This window comes from Rana temporaria, chromosome 2 (genome assembly GCF_905171775.1).
Source record: "Rana temporaria chromosome 2, aRanTem1.1, whole genome shotgun sequence".
In the NCBI taxonomy this organism is placed as follows: domain Eukaryota; kingdom Metazoa; phylum Chordata; class Amphibia; order Anura; family Ranidae; genus Rana; species Rana temporaria.
In genome coordinates this window covers 346862435-346886076 of record NC_053490.1, presented here as the reverse complement: position 1 = coordinate 346886076, position 23642 = coordinate 346862435, and the positions used below count along the sequence as shown (strand labels likewise).

The window sequence follows — 23642 nt, the reverse complement described above, 5'->3', positions numbered from 1 at the left end:
GAAGATTCGGAAGATGCTTCTCTGATCGTGGAAAGCAGATCGGTATGCAAAAGTAGAAAGTTGCCATCCGGAAGGATGGTGTCTGGAATGGATGTGTCCTTCGGGTTGTCATGCATTCGGGATAATGCGTCTGGTTTAACATTCTTGGATCCAGGTCGATAAGTAATATGAAAACAAAAGCGAGAAAAGAAGAGAGCCCAACGGGCTTGTCGAGGTTTTAGCCGTTTAGCTGTCCTTAGATACTCCAAATTTTTGTGATCTGTGTAGATCAATACAGGATGAGCAGCGCCTTCAAGTAAGTATCTCCACTCCTCTAAGGCGGTTTTGATGGCCAACAGTTCTCGATCCCCCACGTCGTAATTCCTCTCTGCGGGGGAGAGCTTTCGGGAATAGAATCCTACTGGATGCATTAAATCCTTGTCCCCTGAGCGTTGTGAGATGACAGCCCCTACCGCCACTTCAGAGGCATCTACCTCAAGGAGGAAAGGCAACGCTGGATTGGGATGACTGAGGATTGGAGCGGATGTAAAGAGTCCCTTCAGGGTATCAAAGGCCTTTTGAGCTTCAGGATTCCATCGGAAACGAAGATTCTGCTTAGTGAGTTGAGTAATGGGAGCCACTATCGTAGAGAAGTTTTTAATAAATTTCCTATAAAAATTTGCGAACCCAATAAAACGTTGTACCCCTTTTTTATCCAAGGGTGTTGGCCAGTCTAGGATGGCGGATACTTTTTTCGGATCCATTTCAATTCCGGTTGGAGAAATCACTAGACCTAGGAATTGGATAGTTAGTCGCTCGAACTCGCATTTCTCTACTTTTGCATACAAGCTGTGCAGGCGGAGACGATTCAGGACCTTGCAGACGTGCACTCGGTGCTCTTCCAGGGAACAGGAAAAAACCAGGATATCGTCCAAATAAACAATGACAAAGATGTCTAAGAAGTCTCTAAATACGTCGTTAACAAAGTGTTGAAACGTAGCAGGTGCATTGCATAAGCCAAAGGGCATTACCAAGTACTCATAGTGTCCATATCTTGTGCGGAACGCTGTCTTCCATTCATCGCCGTCCCTGATGCGTATCAAGTTGTACGCTCCCCTCAGGTCCAGTTTAGTGAAAATAACGGCAGATCGTAATTTTTGAAAAAGTTCGGGTATTAGGGGCAGGGGATAGCGATTCTTTACAGTGATGTTGTTTAGTTCCCGATAATCAACACAGGGATGAAGAGTTTGGTCTTTTTTTGTGACAAAAAATATTCCGGCGCCTGCTGGCGAAGTGGACGGACGGATGAATCCTTTATCCAAATTTTCATCAAGATAAATTTTTAAGGCGTCCTGTTCCTTCTCGGAAAGTGGGAAAATCCGCCCAAAGGGGATCTCAGCCCCAGGAAGGAGCTCAACCGGACAGTCATATGGCCGATGAGGCGGAAGAGAATCAGCTCCTTTCTTGCTAAACACATCAAGGAATCCATGATATGGATTTGGAACGGACTGAAGCAGACTGGGATCGGCATTTAAACACATCAGGGTAGGAGATGGGTTGGACGGTCTGGGCAGGCAGTGTTCCTGACAGTAGTAAGAAGGGAAGGTGATTCTTCCAGATATCCAGTCAACTTGGGGGTTGTGTGCCCGGAGCCAAGGTATGCCTAAAATTACTGGGAACAAAGGAGATGAAATGACATCCAAAATTAACAGTTCCTTGTGTTGGAGAGAAGTAGTAGCAGGTAGGGGAAGCGTCTCTTGTGTTACCTGACCAGACTTGATGTGTGAGCCGTCGGCCAAAAAGACAGAAAGTCTACAGTCCTTTTTACGTAAAGGTATATTATGGAGATCAGCAAAAGTGGAATCAATAAAACAGCTGCATGCGCCTGAATCAACGATAGCGTTGACCAACACCGTCTTTTCCGGAAGCTGTAACGAAAGGGAGAGAGCAAGGTGGGTGGTGTTGGCAGAAATGGCAGAAATATTAATAGGAGCTGAAGACTTGAACTTACGTATCTTGACGGGGCAGTTATACACGTAATGGCCGGCCTCGCCGCAGTAGAGACACAGGTTCAACTGGCGACGACGTGTGCGTTCTTCCGGAGTGAGAGTAGGTCGCATCACACCTAATTGCATTGGTTCCGAAGTGTCCATAGATGGATCAGTAGAATTCGGAGGAGTAGGTGGTCGGTAACGAGAAGCGGGTAAGGGGGCCCGAGCAGTGACCCATACTGGGCGACCTTGTTGGGAAGAACGCTCTGCCCGGCGTTCCCTTAGTCGCCGATCAATTTGCACGGCCTTAGTGATAAGTTCGTCTAGGGTTTCAGGTACCCCAATGCGGGCTAGTTCATCCTTCAGGGGTTCTGACAAGCCTAAGCGAAATTGGTGGCGCAGAGCTGCGCTGTTCCATTGAGTATCTGCACTCCAACGACGAAAATCGGTTACATAATCCTCGACCGCTCGGCGGCCTTGTTGAAGTGCAAGTAAAGCGGTTTCAGCCGTGGCAGTCCTCTGGGGATCGTCGTAAAGTTGGGCCATGGTCTGGAAGAAGTTCAGCAAAGTCTCTGTCTGAGGGCCATTATCCTCTAGCAACCGATGTGCCCATTTTTGGGGTTCCCCTTGAAGCAGGGAAACGACAAACCCCACTTTCGTGGCCTCTAGTGAGAATGTTCGGGGTTGCAGGGCAAAATATAACTGACATGCGTTCTGAAAGTCCCGGAATTTAGAGCGATCCCCTGTGAATCGTTCGGGCATAGGAACCCTGGGTTCAGGTGGTAACATTACCACAGACGGAGCAGCAGCGGCTGATGAAGACCTAGTGGAAGATGCTGGGGCATCTCCAGGAACGGCTAGGTTCTGGACCTGTCCTTCCAATCTCAGGTAGCCATCTTGCAAGTTTTTAACCGCTTGAGTGAGGGATGATAGATGCTTGCATATCTCCTCCATCGCTGGGGCAACTCCTGCAGACTCTGTCATGGCTGCCTGATACTGTTACGTACCTGGTATGTTTAGAGTCTGGTTGTAGGAGGCCTCTCTTACGGCTCTGGTTCACGAGCCACTGAAGTGGGAACAGCGGACTCGGAGCACAGCGGGGTAGGAGTGCCGATGCAGAGATGAATAGATGTAGGTGGCTGAGTCTCTCTGGCGGGGAGGTGCAGACGGCACTGAGGCAGAAGAGGGGGTCAGCGACCCTGACAGGTGATACGACTGCAATGGCAACAAGCTGATGAAGAAAGCAGATAAATAGGAAGCAAGAAACAGCAGGGTCAGGCAAGCCGGGTCACAACGGATAATCAGATGGTTCAGATGCAGGTAACTGAAGCGTAGTCGTGGTGCAAGCAGGTGGGTCTGGCAACGGTGGGTCCAATCAGAAGGGTAGTCAAACAAGCCGGAGTCAGGGATTAGAGAGATACGGATAGTCAACAAGCCGGGTCAAGGTTCAGTCAGTAATTCAGGATCAGGTTTCAGGATCAGGTTTCAGGATCAGGTTTCAAGTGTAAGTTCACTCCAAAACTGCAGATCAGGCAGCAATGTGTTTGAGTCCAGCAATGGCTTTTAAAGTGTGCTTTGGCGCCAAAAACGTGCACACGCACGCTCCCGCTATCGTGCACGCGCGCGCGCCCGTTGTGCACGCTCGCGCCCCCGTTGCGCAGGCGTGCGGGAAGTGCTGCGGTGTGTCAACATGGAGGAACCCTGTTGTTTCCTCAGAAACGAGGATGGATGAGGCTGGGAGGTAAGTCCCTGACAGGGCCCTCTACTACCACCCTTATGATCCCTGTATAGTAAGGTCATCTGGGTCATTCCATAGCTATTAGGCCGTTTTCCGTTCCCCTCTCATGTTGCATAAAAGCCACGGTAGTCGCGGTACTGGGGGGGAGAGAACACATAAACCAGTGACAACTGGTCCCATGGGGCCACCAACGCATCTGTCCTATATTCAAGTGGATCCTTTGTCCTTGACACAAAGCTGTCCAACTTCTTGTTGAACCTGGACGCCAATACATTTTATGTCCAGGGTACTCTTTCTCTGGCATTTGGTCAGAAAAAAGTCAGGGTGTAGAGGCCATTCTCCTGGGAACAATTGTTAACAGCTCCAGAGAACCGCCTGCCAATTCTGCATTTCATGAAATTAAGATTGACGATGGGCAAGGCACAAGCTCCTCTGCCCAAACCTGAACATGGCTTACTTCCCTCTGGCTGCGTGACTATTAGTGCCTCCTTAATAAACAAAGTAAATCACTGGTGTGGCATTGTCGGATTGTACTCTGACAGAACAATCCTTCAACCTAAAGGTCCAGGCCCTTAAGCTAGACGCGCCATCCATAGCTCTAGAATGCTGATGGATAAGGCTCACTTGGAGCTTGACCACCTTCCCCTGGGCAGTGGTCTCTTACAGGTCTGGCCTCTATTCCTAGAGACCAGCCTTCGTAGCAGACACCTCCCAGGTAACATGCATGAAGGATCTTCCTTTCTGCCAATCTTTTGGTTAAGAACCACCAACTGAAACTCCAGCGTGTCCCTGGGACCAGACTCTTTGGATAATGGTAGGTTAGGGATCTACTCGTTACAGGCCAACAGAATAATGTTTTTTTCAGCCTTGAATGAAACTGAGCATAGGGAACTGCTTTGAATGGAGCCACTATCTTTCCTAGCACCTTAAGCAAAAATCTAAGGAACTCATCCTTGCCTTGACCACATAGACCAGATTTCTTATAGCGCTGATTTTGTCTGAAGAAAAAAACAAAAACAAAAAAAAACTCTCCTTTTTGGGCTGTGTCCCAAACATTCCAAGCTTCTTACTGTACGAAAGAATGTACCTTTAGACTGGGATCCTAACCCAGGAGTTCCAGATACTTGACCATGCTGGACACACTTGGGTCCAGCCATTCTACTGACTGATCTATCAGCAGCAGATTGCCTCTGTATGCCATTACTGCTATACCCTAGACCTTTAGACTTGCTAGAGGTGGGCCCTAGCACCCTGTAAACCCGGGCATTGTGGCTAACCCAAAGGGCAAGACCACCAACTGGAGAAGGTGCTGCTCCCCTGCGAAATGCAGACACATATGCAAATAGTTCCCCATATGTGTATGTGGCAAGTGGTAAAGCCATATGCCTCTATGGAAGCGTGTGTTCATAGAAGCATGAATTCAAACAAATGTGTTTTAGGCAAAACATAAAAAAGTGTGTGCTGTACATACATCACGTGTGCTATGGAACAGGCATCTTGCAAGCATGTGTTTATGAACGTGTTATGCAACATGTACCCATACATACACGTATTCCTATGTGAACACAAGGGATCCTGTATAATTAACCACTTACCCCCCGGAACATATTGCTGCCTAAAGACCAGAGTACTTTTTGCGATTCGGGACTGCGTCGCTTTAACAGACAATTGCGCGGTCGTGCGACGTGGCTCCCAAACAAAATTGGCGTCCTTTTTTTCCCACAAATAGAGCTTTCTTTTGGTGGTATTTGATCACCTCTGCGTTTTTTATTTTTTGCGCTATAAACAAAAATAGAGCGACAATTTTGAAAAAAATGAATATTTTTTACTTTTTGCTGTAATAAATATCCCCCAAAAATATATAAAAAAACATTTTTTTTCCTCAGTTTAGGCCGATACGTATTCTTCTACATATTTTTCGTAAAAAAAATCGCAATAAGCGTTTATTGATTGGTTTGCGCAAAAGTTATAGCGTTTACAAAATAGGGGGTATTTTTATGGCATTTTTATTAATATTTTTTTTACTAGTAATGGCGGCGATCAGCGATTTTTTTTTCGGTATTGCGACATTATGGCGGACACTTCGGACATTTTTGACACATTTTTGGGACCATTGGCATTTTTATAGCGATCAGTGCTATAAAAATGCATTAGATTACTATAAAAATGCCACTGGCAGTGAAGGGGTTAACACTAGGGGGCGGGGAAGGGGTTAAGTATGCCTGGGTGTGTTCTTACTGTGGGGGGGGGGGGTGGCCTCACTAGGGGAAACACTGATTTTCTGTTCATACATTGTATGAACAGAAAATCAGCATTTCCCCCGCTGACAGGAACGAGAGCTGTGTGTTTACACACACAGCTCCCGTTCCCCGCTCTGTACCGAGCGATCGCGTGTGCCCGGCGGCGATCGCGCCCGCCGGGCACACGCACGGGAGTCGGGGGCGAGCGGGGAGCGCGCGCGCGCGCCTCCGGCGGCGCGCACGCGCCCCCTAGTGGCGGCTATACGATAGGACGTATAGCTACGGGCTCTCGCCCAGGAGAGCCGACCTGCCGCCGTATAATGACGGTGGCTGGTCGGCTACTAGTTAAGGAAACTTAAATTATCACGCCTCATTATGTAACCATGCAAAATCTAGGTAAAAATGCAATTTTAGGCGATCATGCATACTTATGCGATTCAGCATTTTTCATGCGATCAAACATCTTATGCATTTTAAGCACAACTGTGCGGACAAGTACCCTTTTGTGACCAAGCATTTTTATGCAATTTTAGACATTTCTGTGAAAACAAACCTCTCTGTGTGACCAAGCATCCTTTGGTAATCAAGAACTTGTGTGATCAGGCAACCTTGTTCCAGCACCTTTATGCAAACAAGCATTTGAATGCGATTTTAGGCTTTTGTGTGCAAACAAGCCTCTCTGTGCGACCTAAGCACTTTAATGTGACCAAGCATCCTCATGCGACTATGTAAATCCATACAAACAGAAACATGTATCTTTATGTGATCAATAATAAACATGTTCAGTTACTTGTTTTTACCCCACATGCATTTTGTACATTCTGAACTCATGTATTTTATGCAAACAGGTGGACTGATAAAGAGGAAGTTATCCTCTGCAGACATGCGTTTCCGCAATCATGCGATATACAGTGGGGATCGAAAGTTTGGGCACCCCAGGTAAAAATTTGTATTAATGTGCATAACGAAGCCAAAGAAAGATGGAAAAATCTCCAAAAGGAATCAAATTACAGATTAGACATTCTTATAATATGTCAAAAAAAGTAAGATTTTATTTCCATCATTTACACATTCAAAATTACAGAAAACGATGTTTCTATTTGTGTATGATGTATGCCTTGAAGGAACCAACCTCAGTTTGTGCACTGGAGAGTTGTACTGTCTGTATAAATTTGTTTTTGTATCAATAAAACCTTTCTGATTTAAAAAAAAAAAAAAAAATTACAGAAAACAAAAAAATGCCATCTGGAAAAGTTTGGGCACCCTGCAGAATTTATAGCATGCACTGCCCTCTTTGCAAAGCTGAGACCTGCCAGTGTCATGGATTGTTCTCAATCATCGTCTGGGAAGACCAGATGATGTCAATCTCAAAGGTTTTAAATGCCCAGACTCACCTGACCTTGCCCCAACAATCAGCACCATGGGTTCTTCTAAGCAGTTGTCTAAAAAACTGAAAATAGTTGACGCTCACAAAGCTGGAGAAGGCTATAAGACGATAGCAAAGCGTTTTCAGATGTCAATATCCTCTGTTCGGAATGTAATTAAGAAATGGCAGTCATCAGGAACAGTGGAAGTTAAAGCCAAAATATAGACATCTTGTTGCCTCTTGTCCCTTCTTGGGACCATCTGGCAAAATAAACAAAACATCTGTTTTGCATATCTGAGCAGTTGCCTGCAGATACACCTTTACAGCTCTCACGATATCTAGAGAGTGTAATAATTTTTCCTCCACTGTCTGCTGATCCGGGAAAAATGGCCTAACTTGAAAATGAAAAATGAAAAGCCGACACCACCTTAGGTAAAAAGGCAGGATGGGGTCGTAGTATAATTTTGTCTTTATGACAAACTAAATGAGGCTCTTTACAGGAAAGAGCTGCTAATTCAGATACTCTTCTGGCAGAAGAGATAGCAACCAAAAATGCCAATTTCCAGCGGAATCTGGCGAATCGAGTCAAAAGGTTGCTTCTGCAGCTTTTTGCATGGTGCCTCTGCAGACCAATGCTTTAGCCAAAGAATTCTGTGCATATGCACAGCTGGAGTGTAAGACGCGATGTTTGTAGAATGGAATCCCTCATAGCGTCAACAGTAAAACATAAGGCTTTAGGCAAATCCTCCCACAATTTGACTTGTTCCGGAGGTAGTTCCTTCAGCCCCTCTTTTATCTGGTCCTTGAGGACCTGACACATGCCTACTGTTGCTATAGCAGGTTGGGCGACTGACCCCACCAGAAGGAAGGAAGATTTCAACAAAGATTCCAATTTCTTTTTCGAAGGGTCTTTAACCGATTGCTGCCTACCGTAGTTTTACGGCAGCAGGTAATAGAACGTGATTTTGCATTTCAGCCATTAGGGGCGCGCCGGGCACCCGCGATCGCTCGTTACAGAGAAAGAACCGGGAGTGGTCCTTTCAGGGGGAGAAATGACTGATCGCATGTTTATACAATGTATGAACAGTGATCTGTCATTTCCCCTAGTCAGTCCCACCCCCCCTTCAGTTAGAACACACACAGGGAACATAATTAACCCCTTCCTCGCCCCCTAGTGTTAACCCCTTCCCTGCCAGTGACATTTTTACAGTAATCAATGCATTTTTATAGCACTGATCGCTATAAAAAATGCCAATGGTCCCAAAAATGTGTCAAAAGTGTCCGCCATAAGGTCGCAGTACCGATAAAAATCGCAGATCGCCGCCATTACTAGTAAAAAAAAAATATTAATAAAAATGCCATAAATCTATCCCCTATTTTGTAGATGCTATGACTTTTGCACAAACCATTCAATAAACGCTTATTGTTTATGAACAGGAAAAGAGCACTCACCCTACAGGGACCTTAATGAGCCTAGGGAGGAGACAGGTGATTCAGTTAACTCCGAAGAGGGCAACCTGAATGTAGTACGCACTGTTTCAGCATAACATTGCACCTGAGCTTTTAGTATTCGAGAAGCAGAAAAAGGGTTCCTCAGAAATCCCTGATCCGTCCAACTCCTCATCACTGTCCCTGGTAGGTGTTGCCTCAGCCTCATCCTCTTCCTCTTCTTCTGAAAGAGGATCTAAAACCACTGGAGGAGACCTGCTTCGCTTTTTGTCCCTTTGCAAGGGCTTTGCGATTAGCATAGCGATCTTCCCTTCCAGCTTTTCCATGGCTGCGATAAATGTGTCCTCAGGGACATTTGCAGGCCCAGGCGCCACTGGAGAAATTGTTACTTCTGATAGTGGCAATGGCTCCTCCTGTACCGGTATATCAAGGTTTACAGGGGAGGAAGGTACCGAGCAGGTATGGCTAGAGCCTCCTGTCTCAGGCGGCGGTGCTTTCTTGTCTCTTTTAGTCCCTGAATTCCTGAAAGACATATTAACAAGCCGAGGTACCAATAAGCATATACTACTGTGCTCAGTTTAGCAAAGTACATAAAGTATGCAACTTAAACACACAGTTTCATGCTATGGAGCGAGTGTCTCTCTTGGTAGTGCCCTACCAACCACCTAGAGCTTACGCGCCCCTTAGCTGCTGCTTGTATCCCAAAGGGAAGAGCTGCGGCCTCCATTGCTCTTTAAAGGCTCTTGTTTAAGCGCCCTGTTTGATTTCTTGTGCACGTTGCAAGCTTCTCCGTCCCCGTCTATAAAGCGCGCCCTACTGCGTGCGCACGCCTGGGGCATTATGGTGGATGTGAGGGATCCAAGAGCGACCTCCCTGCTCTCCCCTTCTGCCTCACCTGTTACTCCAGAGTTGCTCGTAAACTATGGGGCAAGAGGAGCAGTGGCCAAGCTGATGCAGAGATTTGCAGCGGAAGGAAAGTGCTTGTCCAGTGGATCTGACTTCCTGGCAGAGTAAGGTGAGTAAACTCAGCACTTAATGCAGATACCTCTCCCCTGGGCCTTGTAAAAGTCAGAGGCTTTGGCCGTCTAGGCTGAGGGTAAGTTATATGCAGTATGAATCTCTGAAAAAGACTGCAGCTGCAACTCCAGAACTTATAAGGCTTCTGATACCTCTGCCTCGTTAGACTACACCTGTTCCCTGTCCTCCGGTGTACTTTCATCCTCAGGTCTTTTAATCCTCTTGTTTGAGGATCTAGAGAAGGGGGCAAACTCCGGTTTCTACTTCTTGTGAAAATGCTGCGAATATAGCAGTTAACCTCTTATAGACCAACAAATGCAAAGCAAAAAATGTCCAAACTGACATATGAACGGTGGCTGAAATGTTGGGGGAGGCTGCAAGCATGATTAGGGACACCAGATTCAGGTGGCGATACCCTGGTGACCTTTTATATTCCTGCCCCTGAACCTTTTCTACAGGGAGACAAAGTCCTAAGCTAAAAGCAGATGAACTTAACACAGGTGCATCCACAGCTGAACTTAGTCTAGCAAAAAAAAATGGCTGCTAATCTGCACAACTAGATGCCGAGTAGGCATCTTAGGTATATCTGTATCCAACACACACGAGGTGCTTACGTGCCCCAAGCTGCTGTGTCCCTCTGGGTTTACAGAGCTCTGACGTCTGGGCTTTTTTTAAGGGCCCACCCTGTGCCTGCACCATGAGCCGGCTTGCACGCACCAGCGTCAACCATATCGTCCCCCTACCTACAAAAGCGCACCCTCCCTCGCACACGCACGCGTAGGGAAATGGTGGGGGGAGAGAGAGATCCCCCAAGGAGCGCCATTGGGACCCGGACTATGAGGGACCCCCAACACAACTGTGGCAGAGAATGAAGTGGCTGACACTGAGCTTTCATTCCTGGAGAGCATGGTATGTCTCATTACTGCCTCTAGTGTTGGAAGACAGATAAGACATGCAGCTACTCATGAAAGATAATCCTTAAGGTATTTACCTAGGATTGTCTTCACTTACCTTATCCCTGCTGCAGGATACTGCTGAGCACAGATAGACCAAATCTTCACCCATCACGGCAGGTTAAATCAAGTCAACAGACCTTCAGGGACCGTGATCCTAGACAGGGTTTTCACTCCCCTGACCTGTACCGCATCCTGACAGAAAATCTTCGGTATATGGTTATAACCAAAGTACTGGAACCCAAGATGCAGCCCTCCGAAGAGAGGCATTAAAAGCAAAAACCTTGTGCTTCGGATACGAGGCCCCAGGTACCTTTCACTTTGGTCTCAATAGCACTTTGCATGGATCTGGTCTTTATGGAGGCTATTTAAATCCAGCATGGATCCCTCCAGTGGAGCTCCTCAGAGCACATCTTCACTCGTGACCAATATCTTAGACACTGGCAAAAAAACGGAGGTGCACCCTGTATGGGAGGGGTTATATAGGGAGAAAACTTCCTGTCTAATTGATTACATCAGTGTCCAGCACCTGAAGGTGGAATATAACCCACTTAGTAATTACTAGGCTCTGTGTCCCGTGATGTACAATAAAGAAATTAGCAACACTCGGTGCATATCTTGCCCCCATAGCCACCAATTTCACTTGATTACAGAAGTCACCAGCATGCCAAAACTAATTATTAGTCATTGCCATATCCAAAGCTTCAACAAGAAATTTTATTTGGGAGGTCTTAAGATTAGAATATTTATGTAATGCCCATAGAGTGGCACTAAGGGCATCTTGTTGACCAACGTTAGTATAAAGAGATTCCACATCAACTGTAACCAGTAATGTGTTCTCTCCTAACTCCATATCCAAAATTTTATTAATGAGCTTCCTACTGTCTTTAAAAGGTAAGCATTGCCAATCGTTGCAATGGGTTGTAGAAAAACTGATGTATTACCCAAGTCTAGAATATATAGAATCAATACCATTGACTATGGGTCTACCTGGAGGGGTGTTTTTATTTTTATGCATCTTCGGGATTTGGTATAGGACTGGTTGAGTCCTGCAATATTCTTTGCATTTCTACAATATAATCCTCTCTTTTGATGATTACCAGGTCCTGTTCCTTTATCAGTCGGTCTGATCACTATATTTTTGTTATTTGCTAATGTTTGAATGGCTTCACTGGTTTAACTTTTCTCTTCCTAGTATAGGGGATGGATTTTAGATCTTCCTGTAGCATATGTTTAAATACCTCAATTAACCTATGTGAAAGACCTTTGGGGTTAAAGGCTGACTTGTTTCGTAGTTCAGTATGGATAAAGGGACTGTGAAATGGCTTCTTTAGTTTGTTTTGAATGTTTTTCAAAAAAAATAAATTGACATTCAATTTTCTGGCAAATTTTTCCAGATCTATGAATGCCACAAATTTGTCAAGAAACTTGGCCAGGGCAAATTTCAAACCTTTAACAAGAATAAGAAGTTGCTCCTCATTGAAGGAAACATTTGTGAGATTGAAGATGCCTGCCGTTAAACTTCTCTTTTCCTTTTCTTTTCTGCCCCCTCTGCATTCTCTCCTGTGTTTTCTGTCGGGCAGTGGATGGTAAAGAAGGGGTGTGGGTGATGGCTCCCCCTCTGTTGATAGCCTGGCTGTACACAATTTTGAATGGTTCTCTCGTTACTGCACAGGGTTCATCGCCATAAGGCTGCATTACAGGCAAAACCTCAAAAATTCTTCTCTCTTTCCAATGAGGCTCAGATACCATCCGTTTTGGCTGACAGGTTTTCCTAATGGATCCGATTGGCAGTACTGTTTTGTCTTCAATTTGTTCTCTGCTCTTGTGCCCCCCTGCTTAGCATCCCTCGTGTGAGCAACAATGATCTGAGACCCATGGGAATATTTTATGGTGTTGTCTCCTGGTCTTTGTTTTTAGATTTCTCATGGGCTTACCCATCAGGTGTAACCATACATACAAACCTCTTCCCCACTGTTAACAATTATCTTTCCCTATTTCAATTGTTTCAGGTTGTATTAGATATGCCGAGTTTTAGTTATGTTTTTGCATTGTGCGTTTTTTTAATTGCCATGTACTGATCCCCCCTGCCAGTTGATTGTCCCATTTCGATTTGTCATAATCAATTCACTCTCTCACCTGCATTACTAGCTTCCAGCTACTGCTATAAAAGACATCCCCGTGCCATGATTGGGCATACTTGAAAAAGGAGGCAGACCTGATGAGCCCTGCTAAACCACAATCTGAGCCGTCATCCATCCATCACCACTCACATCCTCTCCTGTGATATATCTCACATTGACTTTCACTAAGGCTGCTGATTGATGTATTCCACCCTGATCCATCCCACTGAAACCAAGACTCCATAGGAGTAACATCAACTGCACATGCCTTTAACCACTTCAGCCCTGGACCATATTGCTGGTCAAAGACCAGGCCACTTTTTGGAACTCGGCACTGCGTCGCTTTAACTGAAAATTGCGCGGTCGTGCGACGTGGCTCCCAAACAAAATTGGCGTCCTTTTTTTCCCACAAATAGAGCTTTCTTTTGGTGGTATTTGATCACCTCTGCGGTTTTTATTTTTTGCGCTATAAACAAAAAGAGCGACAATTTTGAAAAAAAATTAATATTTTTTACTTTTTGCTATAATAAATATCCCCCAAAAATATAAAAAAAAAAAATTTCCTCAGTTTAGGCCGATACGTATTATTCTACATATTTTTCGTAAAAAAAATAAATCGCAATAAGCGTTGGTTAAGTTATAGCGTTTACAAAATAGGGGGTAGTTTTATGGCATTTTCATAAATATTTTTTTTTTTACTAGTAATGGCGGCGATCAGTGATTTTTATCGGTACTGCGACATTATGGCGGACACTTCGGACACTTTTGACACATTTTTGGGACCATTGGCATTTTTATAGCGATCAGTGCTATAAAAATGCATTGATTACAAAAAAAATGCCACTGGCAGGGAAGGGGTTAACACTAGAAAGCGGGGAAGGGGTTAACACTAGGGAAGGGGTTAAGCATGTTCCCTGGGTGTGTTCAAACTGAAGGGGGGGTGGACTGACTGGCTCCTCGGCGAGATAACGTATAGCTACGTGATCTCGCCCAGCAGAGCCGACCTGCCGCCATATAACTGCGCCATTCCTGTTAAAGACTCTGTGATGCATTTGCCTATATGTCTCAGTTTAATTCTCCCTGCTAGCCATGTGTGTGTGTTAGAGGTAGAAAGGGATTTCATGTGTGATTCATTTCTCTGCTAACAGGTTATTGAAGTGCTAATGTCCCCTCACTATTCTAAAGGTTAATTGATCTATTGTGTTGTGTGAAGAAGATCTGTGTTTACCCTTAAAAGATGTGTATTGTATCATCAGGCTAAATGATTAGATAAGTGGTATGTTAATTATTCTGATTGCTTCAGTGTAGTAATTACCTCCACTGATGTCATTATCTAAAGAAATGTGTCTGCATGGTCGGCTCCGACGTGTCTCCTATAATCTGTATGGGACCCCCCACTGTGTGAGGGGGGGGGGCGGAGATTTCATTGTTCCTAACAGGTTGTAACCACATATAAGCTGAGTGTTGTGTCATTAAAGTGCTTTTGTTCTAGCAGTAAGCCTGGACTCCTGTGTGGCTTATTGGGGCGATTCCATGGACTCCTACTTGTGGAATATTGGGTGATTTTCGTTATGGGAAGAAGGGACTGTTTGACGGGGATATCATACCAATACCGTCACAGACTCGATAGATGCTTTTGTGACGGAGTTAAAAAATGCGCTCATCACACAAATATATCAGATTCTTTCTGGGATGGGAATGGTCTCTAGACAACTTCCCAGAAGGAGGGGGGGGGGGGGGGTTTTTGACCGCTTACAGAAAAGAGTTTTGGAGCAAGTGTAGCTTATATCACTATTGCCTACACAAATGCTATTTATCATACATAAGAGTATATCGTACCCCCGTGAAGCACTTTCATTGGGGCCACAGGAATAGCCCTGCCTGCCCAAGATTTCAAGGAGATCCAGTGGATCTATTGCACATGTTGTGAAAAAGTCCAACATTATTTAGATACTGGCGGCCTAATATAGACTCCATTAATAAGGATTTCCAAATGCAAATTGTTCCAGAACCCTTGGTGTGTAATTTAGATGTGGAAGTGTATTCCAATGAGATCAGAGTGCCGATCTCAAGACTGTTGACCCTTAAAATTAACCTTCCACCACCTTCCCAGGTTGTAAGATTAGTGCACCCTTATTTGACCCTACTTAACTACTTGGGACCCGAGCCATAGACGAATGACGTCCACAAAATGGCTCTACAGGTCCGGGAGGCAGTCAATAGACGTCCTCGGGCCTCCGTCCGCTGGCAGGCGCACACGCCACCGGCGGTGCCCGCAGCATCACTGAGGTACTGGTGCGCATGCCTGGCGGACACGATGTGCGCCAGGTACACACGATCGGCAGTCACAGAGCCAGGGACGTGGATCTCTGTGTATAAACACAGAGATCCACGTCCTGTCAGGGAGAAGAGACCGATGGCATGTCCCCTGTACATAGGGACACCCATCGATCACCTCCCCCAGTCAGTCCCCTCCCCCCACAGTAAGAATCAGCTAGCAGGGAACACATTAACCGCTTCCCTGCCAGTCACATTTATACAGTAATCAGTGCAGTTTTACAGCACTGTTTGCTGTATAAATGTGAATGGTCCCAAAAATGTGTCAAAAGCGCCCGATGTGTCCGCCGTAATATCGCAGTCCTGACAAAAATCTAGTAAAACTAGTAAAAAAAAAATTAACACATTCCTGCTTACTCAATGCTGTTTGACACTGCTTGTATTATGGTCCCACTTTGTTACTTGTATATACCTGTCTTAGCATCCAGACACTGAAAGTGATTATAGAGCTCTTATATGGTCTGTTAATCTGACTTGTATAATTAAAAAGGAGTTAAAAAAAAATAAAAAAATAAAAAGACCCCAGAAAAGTTCACATGCCCATTGGTGTTCAAACATGCAGGTGGCACTATAACTGATTGGTCAAGTTCTAATGATTTTTGCGGTGTACTTCAATGAATGGAAGACAAATAAAATATTATTTTTTTCAGTTGTGTACAATTAACTTTACATGGTAAAAAGTAAACGAAATCAGAAATAAACTCACAGTCACAGGTGAAAGTAAGGGGATCCCTTAGGAAATTAATGACCACTGTTACTTTCAGGCTCACCCCAGGACCCAAGTGCTCAGGACTTAAATTAACTGGACTCCAGACAATGCCTGTTTGTAATTGGTCTGTCAGACTTTGACAAGAGCGTAGGCTAAAATGGAAGCAAAACAAGAAATTGATTATTGCGCATATTAAAAAAAAGTAAAAACTACAGTTATATTAAATATACATCAAAATCTTTTTTTTTTTTTTTTTAAATAAGGGGTGGAGTTTGCTGGGTGGATAAAGACAGTACGGTCACAAAGCAAGTACGTGGGCATCATTAAAATCACTTCAAGGCAGTGAAAGTGCACTTCTGCAACAGTTGTTGATTAAGCACCCCAACTACCCAGTCAAAACAAAATTAGATTTTTTTTTAGACAGATTCTTGACAAGTAAAAGCCAAGAGAATAAGTAGTAACTCATCTCAAGCAACCTAAAGCACCATTTATAAATGTACACACTCTACCTCACTGTCACACATTTGTTTTCCAATGTGAATAAAAATAAACTCACACATCCAGCATGTGACAAAATGCAGCCGTTTCCTCATCTCTCTGCTCTGACATCTCAAAAAGCTCACACCCATTCTGTAGTGGATATGGCCGAAACGAGTCCTGTACAAGAGTAAGCGAAATTACAGATCAGCAAAAAAAGACAAGGCATGAAATGATTTATTAAATCCTTATCCACCTCTATGTACTAGCAGGAAGTAAAGGGTAGTGATAAGGAAAAGAGTCAGCAGATGAGAGACATGACTGGGAGAAATCAGTTTGAGATCACATATCAAAATACTGTATTTATTGGCGTATAACACTCACTTTTTTACCCTGAAAATAGAGGGTAAACTGTGTCTGCCTGTTATACGCAGGGGGCTGTGGAAATATTTTTAACCTGAAACTTTCCTCTTAAAGTTAGGGTGCGTGTTATACGCCGATAAATACGGTACATTTATTGAATGTTACATAAAAACAGAGGATTTTTTTACTTACCTGTAAATTCCATGTCTTAGGCTGGTTTCACCCTGGGGCACGGACGGCTTTGGCGGAAAAGCGCCGCTATTTTTAGCGGTGCTTTACCGTCATTTTTGCCCAAGGGCTTTCACACTGGAGTGAATGGAACCGCTCTTTCAGGGTGCTTTGCAGGTGCTATTTTTAGCGTTAGAGCGCCTGCAAAGTGCCTCAGTGTGAAAGGGGTCTTACAGTACAAAAGACAGCCATCTTATTCATACACCATGGGTTAGACGCTCGTACGTTAACCACTTAAGCTTCGGAAGGTTTTACCACCTTCATAAACAGGGCATTGTTTGCTATTCCACACTGTGCTACTTTAACTGGTAATTGCAGTCATGCAACACTGTACTCAAATAAAATGTATATGATTTTTTTCACACAAATGGAGCTTTTTTTGGTGGTATTTAATCACTACTGTTTTTTTTTTCTATTATATAAATGAAAAAAAAAGTTAAAAAAAAATGATGTTGAAAAAAATATGTTTTACTTTCTGCTATATAACATATCTGAATATTTTTTATTTATTTTTTGTACAAAAGGGTTTTATTGAATATACACATCAACAGGATAGTACAAAAACAGTGGTGGACACATAATGCACTAACAAGTATAAGACTGCAGGATCATAAAGATTAGTCTGTAATCCTGAGATTTTAACCTGCCCTTAGAAGTCCAAGGGTGGGCACAGGCAACCAGCAAAAGGAAGTCTACAGCATGTAAATCTTGGTTAAGTGACGGTATGCTGATCTAGGTTACATATCGGCTGTCTCACCGGGACATATGTAAAACTTATGGCGAGGTGACGATATAACATGTAACATTACAAAAAGAGAACAAACTAAAAAAGTTATTTAAAGCAGAGTAACATTCACCATTATGCAAAATAAACAGTGTCACATCATGTGTTCGATCCCAGCAGGACCAAGCCTGAGGGCCAGAGCTACAGAGAAGGAAAGAGAAACGGTGAGGAGGAAAAGAACCAGAAAGAAGAAAAGCGTAAGCATATGAAAGAGAAAGAAAAGAGGGGGAAAAGTAGGGAAAGGGGGATAGGAGATGAAAAAAATGGGGGGTCCGCGGGGTGGGGGCAACAGAGGCTCATTAAAGTGAAAGGAGCAATGGATCAAATCGTGAAGGGTGGTTGGGGGCCACCCAGGATTGTCATACCCGGAGAAACTTATGAATATCCGATAATATAGCAGTAAGTTTCTAATTTACCATGATATCATTCACACAGTTTTTGACTGCTATGAAACTGAGGGACGGGGTTTTACAGGCTCTCGCTATGGTCAATTTAGTTGCACCAAAGATATGCGCTGCCAATTGGCATTCAGGGCGAAGAAGCTCTGTGACTGGTTTCCACAATAGGGCCTCAAAAGTGTCCCACTTTAAATTGGAGTTGAAAAGGTAGCAGAGGATCGCATAGACTCTGGCCCACAGTCTGCATACCCTGAGGCAGGTCCACCAGGTGTGTGCCATTGTTCCCTCTTGAGAGCACCCACAGAAGCATAGAGGGGAATAGGATGGGATGAATCTCGCCAATCTGGCCAGGGTGGAATACCATCTGTCGAACACCTAGTAGGCGTTTTCCAGAAAGAGAACATTCTTGGAGCATTAGGACAGTGCTATGGTCATGATCTGCCAGTCCCCCATATCAAGTTGTTTCCCAAGTTCAGCCTCTGGAGGTGAAAAGGTCTTAATGGGGGTTTCTTGGAATTAATTATAGCTGCATAGATCAAAGATATTAGACCCGAGGATTGGGGACGCGATCCACATAAACTTTTGAAAGGGGTCATGGCATAGGGGGTAGGTTGTTGAAGAAAATGTCGGAGTTGCAAATAATTGTAATGCGTCCTAAGGGGGGTATCGTGAGAGGACCATAGGAACGTGAATGGGATAATCTTGGTTGGGGTGACCATAGAGTAAACGTCTACAAAACCATGATTAGTCCACCATGATAACTAATAGATTGTCACAACCGGGCGGGAATAATGGGCAGTTAAGGAGGCGGAAGATGAGGGAAGATCAGGCCTGCCGAGTATTTTACCACATCCTACAAACAAAGGGAATGGGCCAGACAAGGACCCATGGTAGGTGGGTGGTATGACCGGGGGAGCCAAGGGAGGGAAGCCAGTGGCGTTGGGTGAGAATCCACTAAATCAATGGTGGCCCACAGTGGCATTTGCTGCTTCTCATGAAGGTGAGACAGTGTGGCGATACTCGCTGCTGTGTAATAAGCTTGTAGATTCTGCGGGCATACAGAAATTGTCTCTTGATCCCGGGCCTCGTGGAGCCCCAGACAAACTGCATGATTTTACGTTAGTGTATTCGGAGGATGTAAGAGGGTACCTGGACTGGCAAAACACGGAAATAGCAATTTTATGGGGTAATGTCTTGCGCAGTGTCGCCACTCTACCAAACCAGGAGAGTGGAAGAGTGGACCAAGAGGCGAGCATAGCCACCAACTTCCCAAAAAGTGAGGGAAAGTTGGTTTGGTATAAACCTGAGTACTTCCGAGTAAGCTTGATCCCCAGGTAGGGTAATGAGGTTAACCATTGAAAGGAGAATGCAGATTGTAGGGACTCCAGTTCTGAAGGCAGGAGATTAATAGACATTGCTTTAGATTTCGCCGGGTTGACTGATAAGCCTGAAAACGAGACAAAGGTATTTAAAAAAGAGACAGCAAGTTGGGGAGGGAAACTCTGGGTTTGGTAACAGTCAACAAAATATCATCCGCAAACAATGATAATTTGTGTGGGGTACCCGCTACTTCTACCCTGAAATGTCCGGATAGGATCGAATGGCCTCAGCAAAAGGTTCCAGAGCCAGGATGAATAGAAGTGGGGAGAGTGGGCATCCTTGGCAGGTTCCCCTCCTAATGGGGACAGTGGGTGATTCAAAACCATAGTATCGTACTTTGGCCTGGGGGGAGTTTTCTTTTTTAATCTAAATTTTGGCCATATTTTGTCTACAGGTCTATAGTATAAAAAATACAATAAGTGTATATTGAGTGGTTTGGGTGAGTTATAGCGTCTACAAACTATGGTATATATATCGGATTGTTTGTTTTTTATAGTACTAATGGTTGTGATCATTGACTTATAGTGGGACTGATAGTATGGTTGTTCATAGTAACTGACACCACCAGTGACACAAATACAGTGATTTGTGATAATACTGTACACGGTCACTATACTGTCACTGGCTGGGAAGGGGTTAACATCTAGGAGGCAAATAGTTAACTGTGTGCGCAACAAGGTGTACTGCTTTTACTAAAAATGTTGCAGTGTTGTCCCCCCGACAACACAGCCACACCACTACTCCATGTACACAGGGCTCTGCACTGCAATTTACTATGCCGATCAGCAGGCCCTGGCCATAAATCATTGGCTGGGATCTGGTAACCGCCTTGTGCTGCAGCGAATAGGAGCACAGACAGGGCGCCCCCTATCCGGGAATGCAGCATCACATAGATGTTCCACCCTGCCGCAGTAAAAAGGTGGTGGGTGATCCGCTAGTGGTTAATTTAAAGTGATCCTAAAGGTTGTAATAAAAAAATAAAAAAATAAAAGTTATACTTATCATGGGTCCCCTGCTCGAGGTTCTGCCAAGTGCCCCCAATAACAAGCCTCTTTGTTAGGGGGCACTCAATCAGGCTCACTCCTAAGCTGTGCTTCTATAAATGGACAATGTCCATTCTCACACACACACACACACACACACACACAAAAAACGAGTGTGTCTCAGCCATGACCCCCGCTTTCTTCTCATTAGCTCACTGGCTGCGATTGGCAGCAGCAGGAGCCAATAAGGAGAGAGACCCAAGAGAGCCACTGCTCTCATGCACATCTCTGGATCGAGATGGGGCTCAGATAAGTACAAGAATGGGAGGGGGTTGGCTAGGGGGAGATACACTGAGTCCTCAAAGTTTGTAGCAAGCAATGCAGAGTAACAAGGAAAGTTTAGGGAGGGTGTTCTGGGTCCTATACTTTACACCAGGGTATAGAATTTATAGGCAAGTCAAAACTTCTTTGATCTTAATCATACACTCGCTGCCGCCGTATTGGGAGCCTCGCATGCGCTGTGCCCTTCATATCATACTACATACTCTATCCTTTCATTTTAGGTATACCACGAGCGAAACACGTCGGGTATACACTTGATACTTGTGTGTGTTTAAATATGGACAGTTACTCGCAATATCACTTTACCTATTTTCTGTATTCTGTATGAATTGGCTCATGTTCATGACATTAATGTATGTACTGCTTTTTACTTGAAATATATACTGTAATTACTCTTGTTATTTTATTGGCTCTACAGTGCTCACCTCATTCAAAGTCCCAAGGGCAAATTTTTATTTTTTGATGCTAAAATGCAGGGATGAAGGTGTGTCTCTGGTGACACCAGATCTTTTACTCATTTTTCTCAATTGTAGCCGGGTGGAAGACACCCACTAGCCCATTAAAACATACATATATGTATGCATTTTACATTTCTATCATGTACTAGCCGCTTGATTTTCCAACTATATCTCACAATGGGCATATATCCTAACCCAGCTGATGTGCTGCTCTCTGCTGGTGGCGGTGTTTTGGTTTTGCTTTGGGAGTTGCGATGTGTAAAAAAAAGGGGGGCATCATGTCCCCGTCTGCCCATTTGGGCGTGCGGGCCCACCTACACATCGGCGCCATGCTCATGCGTCAGCTGCGTGACATCCGCGATTTCACAGCATCGCTGTGGCTGTAAGCATTATACCATCAAGATGACCCGGGGGAGTGTTTGGGCCTGTGCACCGCCTTTTGATGGTGGGCGGTCCCCTGCACTTGCTTCCCAGTCATCCATACATGGTGTTGGGGCCGGAGCCTCTCAAGCTCTTCCAGGGGTATTTATTGGAGGTGTGGCACAGCATGGATTTCACTTTTTGCTTTCTCTCACTGAGGTCAGACACAACAATGCAGGTCTCCTATTGGAACCCATTCCCTCCAGACTTTCTCCACTCAGGTACACATTATTAGCTGGATTCATAAAGACCGCCGCATCTTTAAGGCGGCATAGCGTATCGTATTTACGCTACGCCTCCTTAAGTTAGATAGGCAAGATCTGTATTCACAAAGTACTTGCCTCCTAAACTTACGGCGGCGTAGCGTAAATGTGGCCGGCGTAAGCGCGCCTAATTCAAATTAGGCTGAGGGGGCGTGTTTTATGTTAATGGGGGGTGACCTGACGTGATTGACGTTTTTTTACGAACGCCACATGCGCCGTCCGTGTACATATCCCAGTGTGCATTGCGGCAAAGTACGCCGCAACGACGTATTGGTTTCGACGTGGACGTAAATTACGTCCAGCCCTATTCACGGACGACTTACGCAAACTACGTAAAATTTTCAAATTTTGACACGGGAACGACGGCCATACTTAACATTACTAGTCCAGCTATTTGATGGAATAACTTTACGCCTGAAAATGCCTTACGTAAACGGGGTATCTTTCCTGCGACGGGCGCACGTAAGTTCGTGAATAGGCTTATCTAGTGATTTACATATTCTACGCCGACCTCAATAGAAGCACCACCTAGCGGCCAGGCTAAATATTGCACCCTAAGATACGACGGCGCAGGCTGTCGTATCTTAGCTAGGTTTAAGTGCATCTCAGTTTGACAATACACTTAAACTTAGGACGGCGCAGATTCCGAGTTAGGTCGGCCTATCTACTGATACGCCGGCCTAACTCTTTCTGAATCTAGCTATATATGTCTGCATATGACTCATTTGGAGCATTCACTTGCAGCTTGTTTTCCACTACAGTCTTTACCATACATTCACACCATATTTTACTCTCACTCTCTTTTCTTTCCTTCTTTTTCACTTGATGTTTCCTCCATACTACTAGCCAGTTTCTGGCATTTTCTTACCACTTTCCTCTTCAGATTTTATGTTCCTACTACTCTTGGCTCAGGTCTTTCATCCATATATAGACATACATGCATCTTTGTATGCTTACTTACCTTACTATTTTAATTATTTATGTATACATTACATGTTTGCATATACTGTAACTTATTTGGAGCATTTACCAGCAGCCTGTTCCTTCATTACTATCTTCACCACACACCTGCACTCTATTCCAGTCTCACTTTCCTTCTCTTTCATCTTTCTTATCTATTTTTTTTTCACACCAGACAGTTTCTGGCATCTTTCACTACATTCCCCCTCAGTCTCTATGCTCACCACTCTTGGCTCAGGTCCTTCATCTACACATAGATACATATGCGTTTTTGTACACATATGTATGTTTAGAGTCAATACTCCTTATGGACCCATTGAGACTCTTGGGGATACACAAATTTCATCCATGCTGTGCCCTCCTTCCGTTTGGCCCCGGTTGGGACTTTGTTTGGCCCTGCCTCCTCTGCTCCCTGGCAGGACACTCGCTGACGCCGTATTGGGAGCCTCGCATGCGCTAGTCTTTGGCTATGTCCATCGGTGAGTATGGGGTTTTCCATATCAAGGGCCCCCCCTTACCCTGTGCCTTTCATATCATACTACATACTCTATCCTTCCATTTTAGGTATAACACGAGCATCTACCCCTGAAGAGTGAGCTAAGCCTCGCGAAACGTGTTGGGTATACACTTGATGCTTGTGTGTGTTTTAATATGGACAGTTACTTGCAATATCATTTTACCTAC

General features: G+C 44.6%; 1 protein-coding gene across 1 annotated transcript in view; it reads right to left on the bottom strand.

Moving 5' to 3' along the window:
- PIK3C2B (phosphatidylinositol-4-phosphate 3-kinase catalytic subunit type 2 beta) overlaps window positions 1-23642 on the bottom strand; it is a 1746470-nt gene that overhangs the window by 1521786 nt on the left and 201042 nt on the right. The window contains 2 exon segments of the mRNA XM_040339537.1: window positions 15900-16054; window positions 16459-16559. Of these exon segments, the coding sequence (XP_040195471.1) occupies window positions 15900-16054; window positions 16459-16559 (256 nt within the window).